Source organism: Lolium rigidum, chromosome 3, assembly GCF_022539505.1.
Source record: "Lolium rigidum isolate FL_2022 chromosome 3, APGP_CSIRO_Lrig_0.1, whole genome shotgun sequence".
Lineage (NCBI taxonomy): Eukaryota > Viridiplantae > Streptophyta > Magnoliopsida > Poales > Poaceae > Lolium > Lolium rigidum.
The window spans coordinates 142,236,476-142,258,487 of NC_061510.1; the positions used below are offsets into that span (position 1 = coordinate 142,236,476).

The window sequence follows — 22,012 nt, forward strand, 5'->3', positions numbered from 1 at the left end:
TGCGGAAGAAAAGCGCGGGGGTTCCTCATACCCAGCTTGTGGATGCGAAGAGCTTGCTGCATCGGATGACGAGTCGAGGTGTTCCTCGACCTCATCCGTGTTGTCTCGTGCACGATGGCTTCCTCCCTCGATGTATGCATTAACTGCACTTTCCGTGATGACCAATCCCCCTGGAATCAAGGTTAAACGAGAGAAGGTGCAGGGCAATCCTACTAATTTTTCAACTTTCTTAGTCCTTGTCCAAGATTTCTTGTAAAATGTTATTCTATAAGACAGGTTCCCTAAATTAGACGAATTAGAAAGAAATTCATGCTTAATCATGGAAGCTATGTCAAGTTTCTCCATAGGGAGCGGAATATCAAGGCTGTGAGGTCTCACATTATGCATAGCTAATAAACGAGAGGCGATGAGACCTCCACAAATTCCTCCCTTCTCACGATTAGTGGCAAGTCTGTTGGCTATCAAAGCCCCCAAGTTATAAGTCCTATTACTTTGTAATGCGGCGGCTAGAAAGGCTAGATCCGGGATAGTTATTTTACCTCCATTCTTTCTCGCTAGAACGCACTTGGTAATGAAATAGGCGAAATAACGAATAGGCTGGGAAATGAATACTACTGATTTTACCATCATCTCTCGAGAAACTCCTTCCATGACAAATCATCTCGAAGAGGTCCAAGAGCTCTTGCGGCGATCCCTTTATCTTCTCGCATGATCCCCATTGCGGCACTTTGATTGCTGCACAAAAATCACTGAATGGCAAGTTGACAGTTTTATTATAAATTTTGTACTGAACCATGGGGTTAGATCGTGACCAATTGAATTTAAAATCTTGCACTACTGACATAGTCAACTTCACATATTGGCATGGTTCCCCATCAACAAAATCATCCAATCCTGCACGAGAGATTAAATTTTGGACGTCCTGCAAAATGCATGCACTTCTCATGAAATCCACACACGGATAGTAAGTGGGATATACTCCTTCTTCCCGGTGAACTCTCATGACCTGTGGCACCTCCAACTCATGTTGGTTGAGTTGGTACCTACCTCCTTCCATTTTCTGAAATTTTTAACAAACAATATAAAACTTGATTTGGTGACATATAATTGAGGGGAACTATTATAGGAACTTGCTAGAGTACTAATCATGCATCAAAACTAATTTCTACCACTTAGAACAAGCATGCAAGCTCACCAAACATGTTACCTACATCAGCAAAATATTCAAGATATACTCAACCAAACAAAATTCTACTTGGATGGGTGGAGGAGTCACATACCAAGGAGCAAATGTGCCAAATTTCAGCAGGAAATCTGAGCTGAGCAAAGAGATCGAGAAATGCTGGAGTTCTTGAGCAAAAACGCGAGTGAGAGGAAATTGGTTCGAGTTTTTCGGGAGAGAGAAGGTCTTCGGGAGAAAGAGATGACAAAGTGGGGCAAGGAGGGGCCCACACCACATGGTGGCGCGCCCACCTCCTTGGCCGCGCCGGCTGTGGTGTGGCACCCTGTGGTGCCCCACAGGTCATCCTCGCGGTGCTCCCGAGTGCCTCGTCGAAAAATAGGACCAACGGTGTAATTTTCGCGAATTTTTGAAAACTTTGAAAAATGCACATTTTACGGATATTAAGTTTATTATTACTGGCCAGGAAATTTTTTTTTTTTGAAATCTCAAATCAACCAAGAAACTTTGCAAATTAAAAATGCTACTGCAACTAAAGCAAGTGGAGGAAGAAAGAGATGTTGTTTACCTCCTCTATGCATATAAAAGGTATTTGTTAACAAGGTTGATCAAGTCTTGCCACCAAATAAATTTTACATAGCATATGAAGAAATAAACCTCAAATCAATCATGTTACCTTGAATTGTATTGATATGGATCCAATCACAAGAGTTTGATATTCTTCTTTAGGCTCATATATAGGACAATCGATAGTTCCAACTTTGATAGTTCTCACATGAGAAATAGTATTAACTCCGCATGCTTTTTCAATCCTCTTGGGGAAATAGACGGTGTGTTCCTTATCATCAACATTGAAAGTAACCTTTCCTTTATTGCAATCAATAACAGCCCCTGCGGTGTTAAGAAAAGGTCTCCCAAGAATAATAGACATATTATCATCTTCGGGCATTTCCAACACAACAAAATCGGTTAATATCAAGCGGTTATTAGTAACTTGAACAGGGAACATCCTCACATATATCAACGGGAATAGCGAGTAGATTTATCAGCCATTTGCAAAGATATATCGGTAGGTATCAACTTATCTAAGTAAAGTCTCTTATAAAGAGAAAAAGGCATAACACTAACACCGGCGCCCAAGTCACATAGAGCAGTTTTAACATAATTATTCTTAATAGAACAAGGAATGGTAGGTATACCCGGGTCGCCCAACTTCTTTGGAACTTTGCCATTGAAAGAGTAATTAGCAAGCATAGTGGAAATTTCCTCATTGGGGATTTTCCTTTTGTTAGTAACAATATCTTTCATATACTTTGAATAAGGAGGCAATTTAATAGCATCGGTCAAAGGGATTTGCAAGAATAAAGGTTTCATCCAATCACAGAATTTATTATAGTGTTCTTCTTCCTTTGATTTTAGTTTCTTAGCAGGGAAAAGGCATTGGCTTTTGCACCTAAGGTTCTCTTTCATTACCATGTTTCTCAGTAATAAAATCTTCTTTAGTATACTTTTTATTTTTAGCATGCTTTTCGAGTTCTTTTTCAACCTCTTCTTTATCGGGAGTATCATTCTTATCATTATCTTCACTATTATCATGTTCATTACCACTTTCGGTTTCGAGCATCGAAATAGGAATACTATTAGGATCATTAGCGAGGTTCGAGAGGATTCTACAACATTTTTATGTTTCTTTTTCTTTTTCTTAGAATGAGATCTAGGTTCAATGCGTTGAGAATCTTGTTCAATTCTTTTGGGATGCCCTTCGGGATATAGAGGATCCTGGGTAGAGACACCACCTCTAGTTGTTACTTCATAAGCATGTTTTTCTTTAGCATTATTTCCTAACAAGTCATTTTGCACTTTAGTGAGTTGATCAATTTGAGTTTGAACCATATGAAAATGTTTAACAAGCATCTTAACATCATTGGAGGTTCTCTCCACAATATCATGCAATTCACTAATAGCTTGAGAATTTTCCATTAGATGATTCTATACTCTCATATTAAAATTTTCTTGCTTAACAATATAATTATCAAACTCATCTAAGCATTGTGCGGGAGGTTTTGAATACGGAATATCTTCCCTAGTAAAGCGTTGAAGGGAGTTTACCTCAATCATGGATGAAGGGGGAATTATCTCACATATATCTTCTATTAGAGGTAGATTCTTCACATCTTCAGATTTAATACCTTTCTCCTTGAGAGACTTCTTGGCTTCCCTCATATCTTCATCATTCAATTTAATTAAACCCCTCTTCTTCACTATTGGCGTTGGAGTTGGTTCGGGCGTAGTCCAATCATCATAATTCCGGCCTATTTTAGCCAATAATTCTTCGAGCGTCGTCCGGAGTTCTTTTCTCGAAAACACAACCGAGCACAACTATCCAGGTATGCCCTAGACTCAATGGTTAGTCCACTATAAAATATATCAAGTAAATCATGCTTTTCTAAATCATGGTCAGGCAGAGCTCTAATAAGAGAGCAAAATCTTGCCCAAGCCTCAGGCAATTTCTCTTCATCTCCCTGATCAAAATTATAAACTCTCTGCAAAGCAGCATGTTGAGCACTAGCAGGAAAGTATTTCCGAAAGAAAACAGCAAGCAATTCTTTTGGACTTTTAATAGAGCTAGGTGGCAAACTATTATACCAAGTTTTAGCGTCATCCTTTAATGAGAATGGAAAGATTTTAGCAACAAAGTAAGTACGCTTCTTAACATCATCAGAAAACAAGCTACTCAAAGTAGATAACTCGGTCATGTGTTCAACGAAGCACTTTCTTTTTCAGTACCACAAAAGGGTGTTTTCTCAACAATAGCTATATGAGATAGATCAAGAGAAAAATCATAATCTTTATCCTTAATGTTTATAGGAGATGTGGCAAATTTAGGATCGGGAGACAGGTTTATATCTAACGAGTATGTTCTGCAAGCAACTTTTTAATTTTTCTTGCATCGGTAGTAGCATGGCATTTTTCAATAAAATCATCATCAAGTTCCACATAATCTTCATCAAGATCATCACTAGAGTATTCAAGTTCGGGTGAATTAACGGGTGTAGTAACATCGGGAGTTTCAGCATTTTCAATTTGTCTAGACCTAGCAATTTTAGCATCTAGAAAAGTTCCCAATGAACCACTATCATCAAGCACGACAGACATATTATCGGTATTATGAGAGTTTTCGGATTCAGCAGAAGTACCGAGCATTTGAAGCATGTGGCGGTGAAACAAGTTTATCAATCACGGATGGTGAATCAAGAGCAACGAGAGGTACTCGAGTTGTACCTTTTCTTGTAGTGGATGGTAATATGGCGACCTTAGTATCGCGAGTTTTACCCATGATGGAGAATTTGCAGCGAACAATATCAATCCAAGTGAACTTCCGAATAAAGCTATGCTCCCCGGCAACGGCGCCAGAAAATAGTCTTGATGACCCACAAGTATAGGGGATCGCAACAGTCTTCGAGGGAAGTATTACCCAATTTATTGATTCGACACAAGGGGAGACAAAGAATACTTGAAAGCCTTAACGACGGAGTTGTCAATTCAGCTGCACACTGGAAACGGACTTGCTCGCAAGAGTTTATCGATAGTAACGAGCTTTATAGCGATAGCAGTAGTGAAATAACGACAGCAGAGTAACAAAGACAGCGGTAGTGATTATAGTAAACAGCAGGATTAAAATATCGTAGGCACGGGGACGGATAACGGGCGTTGCATGGATGAGAGAAACTCATGTAACAATCATAGCAGGGCATTTGCGAGATAATAATAAAACGGTATCCAAGTACTAATCAATCAATAGGCATGTGTTCCAATTATAGTCGTACGTGCTCGCAATGAGAAACTTGCACAACATCTTTTGTCCTACCAGCCGGTGGCAGCCGGGCCTCAAGGGAAACTACTTGGATATTAAGGTACTCCTTTTAATAGAGTACCGGAGCAAAGCATTAACACTCCGTGAACACATGTGATCCTCACATCGCTACCATTCCCTTCGGTTGTCCCGATTTGTCACTTCGGGGCCATTGGTTCCGGACAACGACATGTGTATACAACTTGCGGGTAAGATCATAAACAACGAATATCTTCATGAATCAATAACATGTTCGGATCCGAGATCATGGCACTCGGGCCCTAGTGACAAGCATTAAGCATAACAAGTTGCAACAATATCATAAAAGTAACATCTACGGATACTAGGCACTATGCCCTAACAATCTTATGCTATTACATGACCAATCTCATCCAATCCCTACCATCCCCTTCGGCCTACAGCGGGGGAATTACTCACACATGGATGGGGGAAACATTGCTGGTTGATGGAGAGGCGTTGGCGGTGATGGCGGTGATGATCTCCTCCAATTCCCCGTCCGGCGGAGTGCCGAACGGAGACTTCGGCTCCCGCGACGGAGTTTCGCGATGTGGCGGCGTTACGGAGGGTTTACGGCGACTTCGACTTCTCTCCGTGCGTTTTTAGGTCGAGGCGAATAAGTAGTCCGAAGGGGGCGTCGGAGGCCAGCCGAGGGGCCACACCACATGGCCGCGCGGGCCCCCCGGGCCGCGCCGCCATGTGGTGTGGGGCCCTCGGGCCTCCACTTCAATTGTCCTTCCGGCTCCGTTATTATTCCGGGAAAATAGGCCCTTTCGTCAAAATCCCGAGGTTTTTCCCGAAAGTTGGATTTCTGCACAAAAACGAGACACCAGAACAGTTCTGCTGAAAACAGCGTTAGTCCGTGTTAGTTGTATCCAAAATACACAAATTAGAGGCAAAACAATAGCAAAAGTGTTCGGGAAAGTAGATACGTTTTGGACGTATCAGTACCCTGGTAAGGAAAATAGTGCGTCAGAAACTTGCTGCTGCTAGTTCACAAAAAGGTTTACATCAGTTGCTAGCAAGGAAACTAAATAGTCTGGAGGGTCATCAAGCCAAACAATCGACTGATCCCCAACAACAATAGAAGCTAGACAATGTGCTACGAGATTACTTTCCCTAGGACTATGGCTGAAGGTAACATGGGCAAAACCCCGCGCTAAAAAAGCACACTCCTCATAAACTGCTGCAGCTGCTCCAATTGAATTGCCTCCCTCCTTCATAATCTCAACAATTCCATACAATCACTATTCACCTCCACCTTCGTGCATCCGATTTAACCTGCTAGAAGAAGGCCATTACGAAGAGCTATTGCCTCTGCCATTGCCGCATCCCCAATGTGTTGAATTTTACAGCAGCTTCCGCAATGAATCCGCCACTAACATCTCTAATGACCGCCCCCGATGAGCCAGAAAAAATCCCGAGAGAAAGCCGCATCAACATTCAGCTTCACATATCCTTCCTTAGGTTTTTCCCATCCATGTCTGCGAATTCCCGAGTTCTTTTTCAAAGCTCTATAATAGTTCAATACGAGCGCAGCTATTGCTTGAGCACTTCTTGTCGGTTTCTGCACCTTCTCTTCATGCACAATTTTCCCCCTTTCCCACCATATATACCAACATGCTACAACAACCAATTCTTTCATGTTTAGTTCAAGAATAAGCGGTACTTTCTTGTCATCCTTCCGAAGGATAAATTCAAAAACACCCGAACCTGCTCTATCAATTGTTATTGATTCCTCAATTTCTACCATAATACCCAGATTCTCCATATTTCAATTGCTCTTGGACAGGTGAAAAAAGCATGATGAGTGTCCTCACAGTGTGTTGAACACACAGGGCAAAGGCTACTGGTGATAATATGCCTATTAGCCAAAATAGCTCTGCAAGGAATTGTACCATGTAAGAATGTCCAAGAGAATTTTTTTATTTTTGCTGGGATGCGAAGTGACCAGACATTAGCCCAAACTGGATTATGCTCAGCCGTACTCTGTTGATTGGTCCTTAACAGTTTCTGACCATGTTGATGATCCCATTCCAGAAAATATGCTGAGCGCACAGTAAAAATCCCAGTCTTTATGAAATTCCAAAAGACAAAATCTTCCATCATTCCAATCGCAAGAGGAATTTTCAGAATTCTTTTCAGGTCCACGTCATAAAAGAGAGAGCGGATAAGGTCCTCATCCCAACATCTAGTTTCTGGATCAATTAGATCATACACCTTTGTACACTGTATTACCCCTTGGTGTCAAAATTTTCCTCGATGGGTTACTCGGAATCCATGGATCGTCCCAAATATTTATATCAGAACAGCGAGTCAGCGACGATTAGCAGAAACTAGAGAAGAAAAGCTACATACAAACAGTACAGCGAGTCAGCGACGTATTGGAACATATGGGCCTGGTCCATCTAACGGTCGCTTGGAGCGGCGCGACGCGGACACGCCGCAGAGGGCGTTGCATAGAAGCTCCCCCCTAACTACAGGCCCATTGTACTCTTGGTCGACCTACCAGCCCATATGGGCCAGCCCCACCCGCCTCTCTACTCTACTAGGAAAGGCGAGCGAAACCCCACCCGCCTCCCGCCCGATTCCCCAAACTCCCCGCCGGCAGCCCTTTCGCTGGTGGCGATGTCGGCCGCCGCCGTCGACGGCGCTCCGTCGTCGCAGCCACCCCCACCGCCCACCGTAGAATCCGTCCTCCACCTAGCCTCCCGCGACCCCTCCGCCGCGGTCCCCCTCCTACGCGCTCTCCCCGCTCACGCCCTCGCCGACCTCCTCTTCTCCCTCTCCGCCGCCTCCCCGCCGAACCACCTCTCCCTCCTCCCAGCCCTGCTCTCCCTCTCGCCGCCCCCCTCCGCCGCTTCCGCCGTCTTCTCCTCCCTCCTCAGCGCGCCCAGCTGGCCCACCCCGGCCCTCCTCGCCGTCGCCTCCCTCCTGCGCGACCTCCCCGCGCCATTCCGGTCCCGTGTCCCCGACTGCCTCGCCAAGATACTCTCCCTCCTCCCCAGCGCCGATGTCCAGGACCTCCCCGCGCTCGCCTACCAGCTCCTCCTCCTCGCCTCCAAGCCGCTCCACCCCCGCGCCGTCCTCGCGGGCCTCCTTCGCTTCTTCGGCACTCGCCGTGTGCGCGCCCCGCCGTCCATCGCACGGCAGGTCGAGGGGACTGTGCTCATGCACGTCGCCTTCGCGGTTAAGCAGGACCCTGCACTGGCAAGGGAGGTAGTAGCCGCCGTCAAGGCCGACGCCGCGGGCGTGCTCAGTGGCTTCGCCGTGGCGGTACTGCTGTCCGTGGCACGCGTGCGGAGATTCAGCGAAAACGCTGTGGGCGTGCTCCGGGACGCTGCCGCTACGTCACGCCGGGATTATCGGATGTCCAGGTGAGGGCAATCCTTGTTTAATTCTGATGTACTACTATTTAGCCTAGATGTGTTTGTTCTGATTTGCTGGTTTCGTATTTGGTGTCCTTCAGGCGCTGCAAGTGGTTGCCGGATTGCCTCAAAGAGGAAAGCACACGGACTGCTCATTGCGTCGAGAAGGCATTACTGAAAGCCGTGAGGGATTTGTATTTTCGATCTGTGATGTGAACTGCTAACTGATCATATATAGGATTCCTAATTCTCTTCGAGATTGTAATTTGGGCCTAATATGAATGCAGGTCCATGAGAGCATTGGTGGGAGGGAGCATGTTGTTCCAAGCATCGTTCAGGTAGGCTTTCTCTTGTTAGGAGCCTCAGATGGTGACCGAGGGGAGGAAGATGCTCCGGGTCAAGGTGTCATGAGCACTGGAGAAATAGGTGTTAATATGCTCAAGTCATTGTTTGAGATCCACGAAATGGCACGGACTGAGGTATGATTAAGGCAGTCTGATCTTTTCTGTTGATTAGGAAGTCAGTTAAATGCTTACCTGCTCGATTCGTTTAATATGACATAGCATGTTTCCATTTGGTTTCCCTGAGGTCAGATCATTGAACAATGCAAGTTCCGGATTCTCTCAGCAAAGCCTCAGCAAAGTGCACCAGTTCTTCGGTAACAGAAGCTCGAAATCCCGTTAATAGCTTGTCAAGTGTGTTCTTTTCCTCATAAAACCATCCTCTTCCTACAGGTTGCTTGGATTGTTAGTCCGGAGCCATCCATTTCCAATGGTAGAATATGTTGCGCACCTGAAGGAGTTGCTGGATTATTTTGCCTTCATGAATGACAAGATATCGACAGGTCTCATCAATTGCATCTTGCCACTCACAAAGTTCAACCGTGATCTGAAGGTCTGTGATTTTCACATTATTCCATGTTTTTGTGGTTGTAAAACAAGCATAATCATCATAATGGAATTTAATTTTCAGGATTACATAATATTGGTTGTAAGGAAGGCCATGTTCAAGCGGGAGGATGCTATCCGGATTGCTGCCACAAATGCTATAGTCGAGCTGATTGTTACAGAAAGCGAGTATAGGAATAATGAAGCTAATCCTCTTCAAGACTCATCAAGTCAACCAAGCTCTAGCCAGCTACCTGAAATACATCAAGAGGTTGGCGGGGTCCTCTTTCAAGAATTAAGTGGGTTGCTTCGGAGATGTCTTTCTCAGCAGGTATCACTTGCTTTACAAATTAAGGAGTACTTCTATCTTTCATCTCTACTTGTGCAAATATTGTTCCTAACATCTCTATTCTGCTATTACAGGTTAGAGTCAAAATGGTCCTGTACGAGGGTCTCATTCGAATAGTTACCTCTGATCCAGCTGTTGCAGATAGTGTCCTCGATTTCCTGTGGCCCCACTTCCTAAACTATTACATAGAGGTAAAACTACCTAAGAAATTCTTGTGTCTACTTCTGTCTGTTTGGTAGTAGGGTAGATTCATTCTTTTAGCAAGCCTAATAAAGTTGTTCTAATGGGATATTGTTGCCTGAATTGCTTCAGGATGCAGAATGCCCCCTCAAAATGGATTCATGCTTTAAAGTTGAGGATGCCAAAGTATGCATCGTGGAACCTCTGGATTGCCTACTGTCATGTGTCTCGTGCATTCTTCGAGTTCAGCAAAACAGTAAATGTTCGCGACCAAATGATGCATATTGGAAGTGTTTTGGTTTTGCTCCTACGCAGGATAATGAGGTTTGCTCTTTCCTCATTTTAAAATCCTTAACTAAAGGCTTTAAACATATTGTACTTATGACCTAAGGTACTGTCAGGATGGAAGATCCTCGTCAAGGGACTTGTTCATGAAAGGATTATCAAATATCCAAAAGTATTTGAAGAAATGTCTCACAGAAGGTTTGTGACAAAGGCAGCTCATTGGTGATTAACTGTATTATTCTATATGACACATACTTTTGTGCTTACAGTTTATTGATTTATAATAGATCAAAAAGGACAGACCCAAGAAGTTGGTTCTACTTCATCATCTTTGGAGATAGTTCATTGTAATAACACTGGTATGCCTGGAATCATAGAGGTTTTTGTTGATTTTGCCGCTTCAAAACTAGCGGAAGCTTCTGATGAATCGAAGGAGAAGTTAGAAAAAGAAATACTGGAGCTCGTTCATGCACACAGTGTCTTTGAGAGGAAAACAAGCAAGAACAGGGAGAAAGTTGCGCGAGTAAGAGGGGATTCAAGAGGTGCTCTAGACAGGCAGACCAATGAACCCAAGGAAAATTCAAATGCTTCTTTCCCGAACTTACATGAAAAGAGGGGGAAATTTACGAATTCAAGTTTGTATGAACTCTTACTGATGTGTGTCAAACTGTGCAATGCTGATAATTTTGATAAATGCAGTCAGCGTCCTAGCCAATCTAAGTTGAACCAGTGGTCCAGTCTATTATCTTTTGTACTGAAAGCCTGTTGTGAAATGTTCAGATCACTTACAGCTAAGGCCAGTGATGTGACCATTGGAAATCTAAGAAGAATGATGTATGAAGATGTAAAAAAGTTAGCGCAGCCAATTGTGAAGCTCATTTGGTGGCTTATGTTTGATTCAGAGAATGGTGGATTCAAGAACACAACCCAAGGGAAGAAAACAGTTGAAAACAAAAGGGATAAATTATATCTGGCATTGGCATGCTTTAAAGAACTGTTTAAATTGAGTGTATCAGAAGATTGTTCAAGTGACATGATTGAACTTCTGATATCTCTGGCTCCTTCAAATATAGAGGATATGTTGGACGCTGACCAGCTTCTTGACAATGATGCCACTTTGACTGAGAATCCAGAAAACAGAGGCACTCATGTGTTTCTGAACATATTGAAGATGTTATATGCCCGAGCTCTTTCCCAATCCCTTTTACGGGAATCTGAGGTAAGTCTAATGGTAATTTGAGGAGGATTTGAACGCATGATGGATTGTGTTTCACTGGAACATTATTATAAATATGATGATTATTCGCATGGATTTAGCATAATAAGCATAATCACACTAGATGCTAATGCTTCTGCACCATCCATTTCTTTGGAAATATTCACACACGCCTCCTAGTTTGCATGTTCCTTGTTGGCCCATTTATGTTTTTACAGGCAGCAGTTGTGCCACAGTTCAATTTTACGTGATGTAGATAAGTTGATGTTTTCATATTTATGATAGTCATGAACAAAAGCTCTGTTCAATCGTGAGATATCTTACCCGCCCAAACTTGCTGTTTTCAGTTCTTGAGTGATTTGATTTTGTTTGTTTTAAGCATGTGTGAGTGAGACATGCCAGAGACGATGTTACATAATCCTCATTGAAGATAGAAGTCAATGGTTGGATCTTAATGGTCTGCGTTGGTAGATAATTAAACTAAGTTTCTCACATTAAAAAAAACTAACGTCTGTGTTCATTTCTGCAGGCTGTAACTGAATTGATTTTTGGCGTATCAAGGAAAATGCATCCTGAACGAAGGCATCTTGTCGGACATTGGGCGGCAGGCTTATGTAGAAAGAAAACTGTCCAAAACCCAAGCACTGCACAAGAGGTGGTAAAACTCGCTGTCCATCTTATGACAGCTCCAGATGACATGATTCTTGTGCATGAGATGGCAACAGAGTTGGAGAAATTAGCCTCTGGAGATGAGGACTCTAGAGATTCTTCTGAGGCATTTCTTATTGTCAATTGTAAAACAAAAAATTCGCTTGCTGCTGGCTTCCTTCATATGGTGGAGTCATCTCTTATTGAACTGGAATGGGGTCTTGGTAAGCTTAAGGCAATGCTTACATTAGGTTATGGTTCTGCTAATGTTGATGAGGATCAACCAGCAGATGAAAGGACGCAAAGACTATTTTGGGAGGAAGCACTCTACTCAAGATCAACATCAGTAGTCCACGTCCTTTCGTCTTTCACTCATATGAGCCTCAAAGGTATGTTGAGAAGGTTTAGTAAGACCTCCTTTACTGTTCCATTCCTCCATGCACCCTGATTTTACATCTGCATTCTCAGATTCTCAAGCAGAACAGTTTCTGAAACTGACTGCGAAGTTCTACAAGCTCTTGGCCAGCATGTCAAAGTCTCAGATTGCACCTAAGGGTTATAAGCAGTTCATACCTGGTCTCAAATTCCAGAAACTGGCAGAAGTAACTTGCAGGATGCTTACTGCTCCACTTTACAAGTTTGTCGCAACGCATCAAGAGGTCTGTGCTACTCTATATACACCATCGGTGTTTATTGCTTACATGACCTCAGTTAAAATATTTTATGTTTTTTTCTTTATCTTTATTCTTTGGTTACAGAATCAGCAACCACACAAAAAAGGGACCCTTGCCAAGATCAAAAGGGAGAGCAAGTGCATTCCTGATCTTATTTTCCAGGTTGAAGATTATGAGAAGTATCTAATCCAGTTAAGCAAGCTCGCAAAGGTGAACCTTTTGAGGTATGCCAAGCGCAGCGTAGCAAGAGATTTTCGGATACAACCAAAGGAGAAAGCTGCAGAAGAAGAACGTGAGGAGAAATCTGAGGAAGAACAACATGAAGGGAATTCTACTCCAGTCAGTGCCGCATCACCTGAGAGTGACCCCGACGAGGATGGGGAAGAAGGTCAAGATGATCCTGCAGATGAAAACCTACAGGCCAGTAGTGCACAACCCCATGATGCCGTCCAAGATTCTGAATCTGATGGAGAAGAGGAGGAAATGGTAGCACAAAGGCAGAGAGCCAAGACAAATCAAATGGTCCAAGATTCTGAATCTGATGGAGAAGAGGAGGAAACATTTGCACGAAGGAAGAGAGCCAAGACAAACCAAACGGTCCAAGATTCTGAATCTGATGGAGAAGAGGAGGAAATATTATCACGAAGGAAGAGAGCCAAGAGAAACCAAATCGTTGAAGATTCTGAATCTGATGAGGAAGCTGAAGAGTAGTGAATTTTCTGTAGGCAGCAGTCACAAAACATAACCCAAGTTGGAAAATACTGAACATACTATATGTAGATAGTTTCGAACTGTTTGATTTCAGGCGATGTATAGACGTAGTAACAGTGGTTGCGCTCTTGCTCTTGGTTGAAATTTTCTTGTGAATTTTAACAGCTATAAGATTTGACATCCTACCATATTTCTTCTCGAGCGAGATGTGGTTCTATGTTGGCAATCTTTGATGATTGAAATATATCCTGCCTGTCGTATAAATGCAAACCTGGTACTGTACTTTATTCACTGCAAAGGATGAACTTCCTCTACATTTGAAAAAGATTCAGATATTGACTGCAAGGACTCCATGGTCAGGCAAGCATATTATCCCAGTGTAATGATTCATGTATACCATATATTAGTTGATGTTTCTTTTTACAAGAAGTCTGGTAGTCGTTGTTATTAAAAAAAAAACACTTATCCAAGCCACCGAACCGGACCCATCTGATCCGGTTTTTATGGGGAAATCAGACTGCACGGTCGGCGACATCTGATACAAGCCACCGAACCGGACCCAACACAACCCGACCTGGTGGACTCGAACCCATTCGACGCGACTCGACCGCACCACCACCAAGCCTATATAAGCCTCACTCTCTCGTCCCGCCCGCAAAACCCTAGAATCCACCCCCCTCCACCGCCGCCGCCGCCGCCGCCGCCGCTCAAGCTGCGTCACCGCCGCGCGCCGCCATGGTAACATATCTCTCGGCCCTCCCTACGCTCATCTCCGTAACCGTGGACCCGGCCTGAACCGTCCCCCCCTCTCCTGGCAGGGAATCGACCTCGTCGCCGGCGGCCGGAACAAGAGGACCAAGCGCACCGCGCCCAAGTCGGACGATGTCTACCTCAAGCTCCTGGTCAAGGTAACCCCGTCGTCCCTCCCCACCCCAATCCCCATTTCCCCGCCCGAATTTCCGGATTCCTGAGTCCCCGACCTGCGCGCGCAGCTCTACCGCTTCCTGGTGCGGAGGACCAAGAGCCACTTCAACGCCGTGATCCTGAAGCGGCTCTTCATGAGCAAGATCAACCGCCCGCCGCTCTCGATGCGCCGCCTCGTCAAGTTCATGGAGGGCAAGGTATCCCGTGTATCCTCCATGTTCGTTTGATTCGGTGTATATTGGTTGATGCGTGCCTGGCCTGGGGTAGTTTGTGAACCACCCTTTCGTCTTTGCAATTGTGGGCTGCAGGATAACCAGATCGCCGTTGTCGTTGGCACCATAACCGACGACAAGAGAGTCTACGAGGTGCCCGCAATCAAGGTGACCGCGCTCAGGTTCACCGAGACGGCCAGGGCCCGCATTGTCAATGCTGGTGGAGAGTGCCTCACCTTTGACCAGCTCGCGCTCCGTGCTCCTCTTGGACAGAACACGGTAATTTCTGCTGCCTTCCTTATGTTATCATTCTCCTTAGTCACTAAGTTGATGATATGAGCAATTGCTATGGGAGTACAATGTTTTGAATCGTTAATAGTGGCAAGCAGGCGAAGTAAAGTAAATGAACTCACTGTAATCCTCTCCCATGTTAGGTTCTGTAGTTTGCTATCTTTGTTACAAGAAGCTTTTATTATACAGTACTTCTGATACTATCGGCATTGTCAGTTTTAGCATGTGAAATTTTAGTTACTTAATTGGTCTCAGCATCCCAGCCTTGTAAGCAAAGTTTGTGGGCTGCATCACCTGATGCTGTGCCCTTTCTAGGAATGCATCTGAAAGAACATGATTATCTTTCCTTTTAACTGTCCAAGTCCATACACATTAGTTTCCCTGCAGCAAAGATATGTTATAGCCTTGCATTGTACACTTTCCTGATAGTGATTCCTGAGCTACTTTTCATCAATGAATATCATTGAAAATGTGAAAGCCTTTGTTCTTCCATCCTAGGCTTTGTCATGTTTGAAGGAAATCGTTTATGATAAGTAGCTCAGGATGCTGTGCCAAGAAATTTACAGAATCACCATCCTTTTTCTTGCTTCCCCTCTTCTCCATAATTTGATTACTTCTTCCAGTCTCTTCTGTCTCCATTATGCTGTCTTGAATCTTCGATACCAGTATTACTTTTGATTCATCCTCTTGATCTTGCTAATGTGGAAGTAACTGGTATTACCATGGTGCTACCATCTTCACAAGTAGGGAGTTTGATTGATGCGTCAAGGCATTGTTTTAGTTGCCATGACTGTAGTAGGCATTAGGCAATATGATTGCTGCTTCAGTGCATTTTCTTGATGCAACCCTCATTTGTCTTCTTTTCTTGCCGATCCCTTTTCACATTGGTTTCTGCATGGTGCTAACCCCGGGCTTGTCAGATCACAATCTTATGAAGAATGAAGCCCCAATGCCTGTGCTAGATCCACAATGCCATTCAGTGTTGCAGGCCATGACACTTCTCGTGATTGAGTGGCCTGTGTCAAAGTAATGGATACATGCATAGCTTGTCTCTTCATGTTTTTACAAACATAATTTTTGTTGAGTTGATGGCAGTGATTAGATCATACCCGCGCTTCTGATTAATCCATGAAGCACAAGGGAAAATAATGGTTGAATTTCTTAATATGAGCCATACAGCTATTTCTTTTCTTCATTTAATTAAATCCTTCCAGATTTTCTTCTTGATTTCGTGCTCTGGTCTGTTATGGCATTGATACAAAACTTTTACTGTACATGCAAGTTCTGCTTGTGAGAATTTATGAAAGAAAACTGAGATAGACCTGAGCCTTGTACCTGCAGATCTTTCTAGGATCATTAATCATTTTGAGCATACATTTGCATTTGCTATATTCTTCTTGGGAACCGTACTCAGGACCAAGGAAGCTTAGCTGATGCATAAATTTATATGGTTGTCTTACCAGCCCATTGCGTTATTATATGATTGCTTTGGTGCCAAATATTCTAACCAAAATTCTGCTCTTTCATCTCAGTACATAGTGGTGGGTTGCTTCTGCTGGTTTCATTCATTCAAATGGTCTAACATCTACATTTTTCCTGAGATGTCAGGATATAATGTTAAGAGTGTTTTTGCTGCTGTCCTGGTCTCCATTTTAGTTTCTTGAGTTTTTGTTGACAATTTGTTGTGGTCTTGGAAGAATAGCATATGATGCATAATCTTATGTTCAGCTTATTGTTTGATACCATTGCACGTTTGCACTGTGATTACTCTGCTTACTGTCTGATGCCACTAGTTGAATAGCGTTATTATACAATATATACAAAACTTCATCACACATTGCAATTTGCATTCATGGCTATTGATGCATTCAATTCGAGAACTAATATATGGAAAAGATATCTTGTAAGACATAAATCTATTTCATGTTCACATTTTTTGGGTGGTGGGTTCTAATGTTAACTATCTTGTAATGGCCCAGTATGCTGTTGATGGTACAATCTTATTAATGTTAACTATCTTGTAATGGCCCAGTATGTTGTTGGTGGTACACCTAGCAAATCCTCACAATTTAAATTTATTGTGCCAGGTTCTCCTGAGGGGTCCTAAGAACGCTCGTGAGGCAGTGAGGCACTTTGGTAAGGCTCCTGGTGTACCGCACAGCCACACCAAGCCTTATGTCCGTTCCAAGGGAAGGAAATTTGAGAAGGCCAGAGGAAGGAGGAACAGCAGAGGCTTCAAGGTCTAAGCTATTGCATCGTGTCCATGTGCTACACAGCTCATGTTTGTTTCTGAGACTTCTGTTACTACTGAAGTGCCAGGATCCTCTAAATTTTGTTCGAATGCCATGCATTGTGCAAGAAATTTACATGTGTTTTCTGTAGACAATGGATTTATATTTGGGATCAGTGCTCTCTGGTTTTCAAGACTATGATAGGTAGTGTGTATGTTTGACGCCCTTAGTCAGTAAAAACTGATTGCCTACAACATGATCACTGGTGGCACATCCTTAGGTGAACGGGATTACAGCTGATCCTACAATTTTACGTTCCCCTTGTATTCTTGGGCTTGCGGTATCCAATTGCACAGGATCAAAACCGAGTGCAGATGGACGTGTCAGCCAATATTTTGGAGTATGTGGAGGACACGGTGCTGTTGGATGAAGTCGGGCGAAAAGAGATGCTGGCAGTTGGGCGAGTGAGAAAATTCTTTGAATCACTTGTAAAAACCCTAGCGTCACCCTAGCGCCGTCCTTGCTCAAGGAGATTGAGGCCTCCTCAAAGCTATGTGCAGATGAAGAGTCTTTTACACCGAAGAGGGTCACTAGAAGGTTGGCTGCGACCAATGGTGGCACACGGGAAAAAGGTTTCTGCGGCTGAGACGGTCTTGTTGAAGTCGCTTGGCATTTGGCCCTGAGAACCTATCGGTAACTACTTCCTCCGTCCTGGTTTAACGGTCACTATATCATTAGATTTAGTCAACGAAATATAAACTTTGATCATTGATTTGTCAACGAAATATAAATTTTATGTCTACAAAATCTATATCATTAGATTTATATGCAAAAAAGCTTTTCAATGATATATTTTTTGTGACATATATTTTATATTTTATTGATCAAAATAATGGTCAAAGCAAATTTTTTAACTGCGTGCACACCTCTTAAACCGAGACGGAGGAAATAGGAGAATTTTCAAGTGTTCAAGGAAGTGTTTGACATGCCTCTGACCCAAACATTGTGGATCCTTTTCAGAGGTTGGATGCTTTATTCAGAAACACCGCTGAATACTTGCACAGAAGAAGGTTGGAAATGTAAAACTGAAGATTGGGATAAGACCCTAATTTTCAGATTGGATTTGGCTCACGAGAGCAGAGATCTGACCATGGTGGAGAGGTGGTTGAGGAGAATGTTGAAGCTCTCGGTTTTTGGTCTAGCTTCCTTTGAAAGAACCATGGCGTGACAGGGATCTAGAATAAGAGCATCTCACCCGCGTCCCTAAACGGTGCCAGATTTAATCTAATTTTCAGATTGGATTTGGCTCACGAGAGCAGAGATCTGACCATGGTGGAGAGGTGGTTGAGGAGAATGTTGAAGCTCTCGGTTTTTGGTCTGGCTTCCTTTGAAAGAACCATGGCGTGACAGGGATCTAGAATAAGAGCATCTCACCCGCGTCCCTAAACGGTGCCAGATTTAATGTTTGGGGACGTCCCTTCCCAGGCGCGTTCTACAAAATAAAATATCAGATTTTTAAAATTTAAGCGAAAACAACTAAATTCATTCAAACTAGCTATACTAGTCTTCAACCCGTGCACCCGCACGTGCTAGGTATTTTTTAGATGCACATTAATAGTATAAATATGAAAATTACAATAGAAAATTATGTAATTTGCTGCTATTTTTTTAAAAATGTGGTGCTTTTATTTATTTTCCTCAAAGATAAATTATAAGCACATAGAATATGGTGAATGTTTATTTTGCAACATGTTGACATAAATCTGAGCAAATTAATATGGCATAGTCCAGACTTCTCATATAGGTGACTTTTCTTGCACATAAACGTTCTCCTGTATACAACTTCGACTATTAGCTTTTATCTAAATATATAACTAAAAAGTTTATATAATTGTGATACTCGTAAATATTTTTTTGGTTTCAACTGACGCTTGTATACTGTATCTACGAAATGTTGTAACTTTTATCAATAAGAGTTCCTGAATTAATTAACATTATTTTCTTAAATAAAAAACCATATAATAATATTCGTATAGGCAGCTTGTAGATATAACGCGCGCATGCAAGGATATCAGGAAATGAGCCAAATTACGTTGAAATATGTTAGCTGCATGCAGTATAGGGTATCATACCAGAGACTACATGTCGCTATTTCTGGACCAAGTGCCGATGTACTATAGGTAAAAGTAGCCGCAGCTCCATACGAAAGCGATGGTACACTTCAGCGCTTTAGCAAATTTATGCTACACGTGTGGTTTAATAATATATACTTCATTTACCTAGAAAAAACATGGAGATGAGATCATCAGAGGCAGATATGATGCTATACTGCATTTACCTAGAAAAAACATTGAGATCGGAGGCGGATATGATGCATATGGGAGCTTTGTTAAAAATAATGTAGAGGAGATGCATGTACTGTACAACGACGCAGATGTAGCGATCTTCTTTTCTGTACCGAACTCTTCCGTCACCCCTCCCAAATTATGCTTCTTGCAGCAGGCATTGATTTCCTGTAAACACTGAATTAATTGCTCGTAGTCGAGGTTGCAGTCCATGTACAACACAACCACATCTATGCTTTGGAAGTTCCTGTGCATATAGGCTTGATTCATCGAAATAAAGATGATGTTAGGTATGGCTCGTTATGAAAATAGTGATATTCGCATGCATACGTTAGAGACTTGGGAGTAGATAATACGTAGCAACCATGCTTGAACAAAGCATCAGGTGGATTTCTGAACTCGAAATTCAAACGCGGCCCTCATGGTGGCCAGACGCCCTGCCGCATCAAGCTTCGGACGTCAGTCTCGGCGCCTAATCCCTGGATGGCTAGACGTCCCGCATCATCGAGCTTCGGACATCGCTGGTGGCTTTGCAAATCTGGATTGCTAGACACCCTGCAGCATTGAGCTTTGTACGTCGCTGACGGCTTGGCGTCTCTTGATAGATTAGTTGTGACAAAATCCTGGTCAAGCAGTGCCAAGGTCTGCCGCCATGAACGGATGATAAACCCGTCGCTATGGCGCTGTGTTTTAGCGACGTCCTCCACAACCATGTTCCGATGGATAGACCACGCCGACACACCCGTGCCTGTATCTTGAGTTTCAACATGACCGCCGTTTTAAAAGCCAACTACATGGATAATCTGACCGTCAGCACATAGCCTGTAAAAATGACGAATGTTGAATTCACTAACCTCCACCCGAACGCTTCATCTTTTTTTATCAGGCATGCTCCATCGCCGGAGTTACTGGAGCAAGAGATATACGAATCTGGAGTCTGATCAATTAGATGTAAACATGAAGAAACGTGTGGCCAAAGGAAAGAAGAGAGACATGAGAGATAAGGACTACTACAATGCCATTGAACGGAAAGAATTAGGATATATGCTACCGACAGAATCGGGTTGATTACTCCCAAAATTAACATGGAAGCTTGTATGGTGCAACCGAAATCAACCGAACGTGTTAGCGTGATTTTTCCGTGGCACATTATAAATCACAACTATCAACTGTAACGTGTCAACGTTACAGTTTATGGTACACTATAAATCACGACTTTCTAGATTAATCATAACCATAAATTTTAGATCTAACTATCTTAATTATTCGAATGATGTGGATTAACGTGGCGCCTTTTATGGTGCCTCCAATTAGTAAATATAAGATATTACATAGATTTGAATGAAATTGGATGAAATTTAAACTAAACCCTAATCTAGTAGTACTTGCGGCGGTGATGAGGCGTTGCTGACGCTCGTACTCCGCCAGTTGCGCCGCCTTCACGGCTTCATCGTCGTCCTGCTCCTACTTCACCTCCGGCTTCGGGATTTGGAGGGCGCCGCCGGCGCGCCTGTGCTGCTGCCGGCTGATGTTGTTGCCACCGCGCCTCGGATTGACGGGCGGCGTCGCGAACTCCGCCTCGTCCTTCACCTTGCGCTTAGGCGCGGTGCAACGAAAGCACCGATCGCGCTGGCCCAAACAAAGAAGAGTTGGAGGAGGACGGGTACGTCCTCCTCGGCTGCCAGCGTGCTGCGGACGTAGGAGATGGTGGCGGCGACAACGGCATCTCGAGCCTGGGCGCGCCGTTGTGGATGCCATCGACGACGTGCTCCAAGGTGCGCCCGGGAACAACGCCCACGCCTCCGCCACTGTGAGGCTGCCGCGGCGCTATTGCGGGACGACGACATTGGAGCGACGAGGGAGGATATTGGGAGCGGCGAGCTTGGGAGCGGCGAGGGAGGAGGAGATCTGGAGCGGCGAGAGATTGGAGTGGCGAGTTTGAAATGGGGAAGGAAGGAGGGCGCTCTTAATGCACAACGGCGGCAGGTGAAGCGGCAGCAGGGCGTTAGCCACAATAAACGTCGGCGCGGATGGCCGCGCGACCATGCACGACGAGACGCGTCACTGCTGCTGGTGTCACGGTTGATGGCGTGGATGGCCACGCGGCCATGCACGACGAGACGACGAAGAGGAACTGGCCTCCCAGACGCCACCGACCACCAAGACCTTCAACACTGCTATTGATGTCACGGTTCATGGTGCGAAGGTGGATTGTGTGGCGGGCGATTGTGTTGGTTGGCAGGAGGTGTTGCCGCGGCGTGGCCTTGATACGTCTCCGACGTATCGATAATTTCTTATGTTCCATGCTACTTTATTGATGATATCTACATGTTTTATGCATACTTTATGTCATTATTATGCGTTTTCCGGAACTAACCTATTGACGAGATGCCGAATTGCCAGTTCCTGTTTTCTGCTGTTTTTGGTTTCAGAAATCCTAGTAAGGAAATATTCTCGGAATCGGACGAAATCAACGCCCAGCATCTTAGAATCACACGAAGCTTCCAGAACACCCGAGAGCCGCCAGAGGAGGGCCCTATGGGCCCCAGGCGACAGGGTGGCGCGGCCCAGGCCTTGGCCGCGCCCCCTAGTGTGTGGGCCCACCAGGCCCCCTCCGAGGCTGCCCTTCCGCCTACTTAA

General features: G+C 43.9%; 2 protein-coding genes, 2 non-coding genes and 1 pseudogene across 4 annotated transcripts; all 5 read left to right on the forward strand.

Moving 5' to 3' along the window:
• The first annotated feature begins 7,568 nt into the window (after window positions 1-7,568).
• Window positions 7,569-13,547, forward strand: LOC124695598 (Fanconi anemia group I protein homolog). The gene is made up of 13 exons (XM_047228425.1): window positions 7,569-8,428; window positions 8,521-8,602; window positions 8,707-8,898; window positions 9,013-9,077; window positions 9,154-9,313; window positions 9,392-9,637; window positions 9,730-9,846; window positions 9,968-10,159; window positions 10,237-10,318; window positions 10,408-11,339; window positions 11,866-12,373; window positions 12,453-12,643; window positions 12,743-13,547. Exons 1-13 carry the CDS (start codon window positions 7,569-7,571, stop codon window positions 13,367-13,369), a joined length of 4,254 nt encoding a protein of 1,417 aa, XP_047084381.1. The 3' UTR covers window positions 13,370-13,547.
• A 530-nt stretch (window positions 13,548-14,077) lies between these two features.
• On the forward strand, window positions 14,078-17,220 carry LOC124702422 (60S ribosomal protein L18-3). Its single transcript, XM_047234563.1, has 5 exons — window positions 14,078-14,107; window positions 14,188-14,277; window positions 14,362-14,490; window positions 14,602-14,784; window positions 16,884-17,220. Exons 1-5 carry the CDS (start codon window positions 14,105-14,107, stop codon window positions 17,040-17,042), a joined length of 564 nt encoding a protein of 187 aa, XP_047090519.1. The 5' UTR covers window positions 14,078-14,104; the 3' UTR covers window positions 17,043-17,220.
• Window positions 15,688-15,837, forward strand: LOC124705054. Its single transcript, XR_007003902.1, has one exon. It is a non-coding gene; the product is annotated as a small nucleolar RNA snoR134 (small nucleolar RNA).
• On the forward strand, window positions 15,886-15,970 carry LOC124705032. Its single transcript, XR_007003881.1, has one exon. It is a non-coding gene; the product is annotated as a small nucleolar RNA U36a (small nucleolar RNA).
• LOC124704844 lies at window positions 16,041-16,129 on the forward strand (annotated as a pseudogene).
• Window positions 17,221-22,012: the final 4,792 nt, after the last annotated feature.

Bases quoted from the DNA above. Each gene is read 5' to 3' on its own strand.
- LOC124695598 (XM_047228425.1), top strand. From the start codon at position 7,569: ATGGGCCAGCCCCACCCGCCTCTCTACTCTACTAGGAAAGGCGAGCGA. The intron at 9,314-9,391 runs GTCTGTGATTTT...TTTAATTTTCAG, and splicing joins AGTTCAACCGTGATCTGAAG to GATTACATAATATTGGTTGT. The intron at 10,319-10,407 runs GTTTGTGACAAA...GATTTATAATAG, and splicing joins GAAGAAATGTCTCACAGAAG to ATCAAAAAGGACAGACCCAA.
- LOC124702422 (XM_047234563.1), top strand. The intron at 14,278-14,361 runs GTAACCCCGTCG...CTGCGCGCGCAG, and splicing joins ACCTCAAGCTCCTGGTCAAG to CTCTACCGCTTCCTGGTGCG. The intron at 14,491-14,601 runs GTATCCCGTGTA...TGTGGGCTGCAG, and splicing joins TCAAGTTCATGGAGGGCAAG to GATAACCAGATCGCCGTTGT.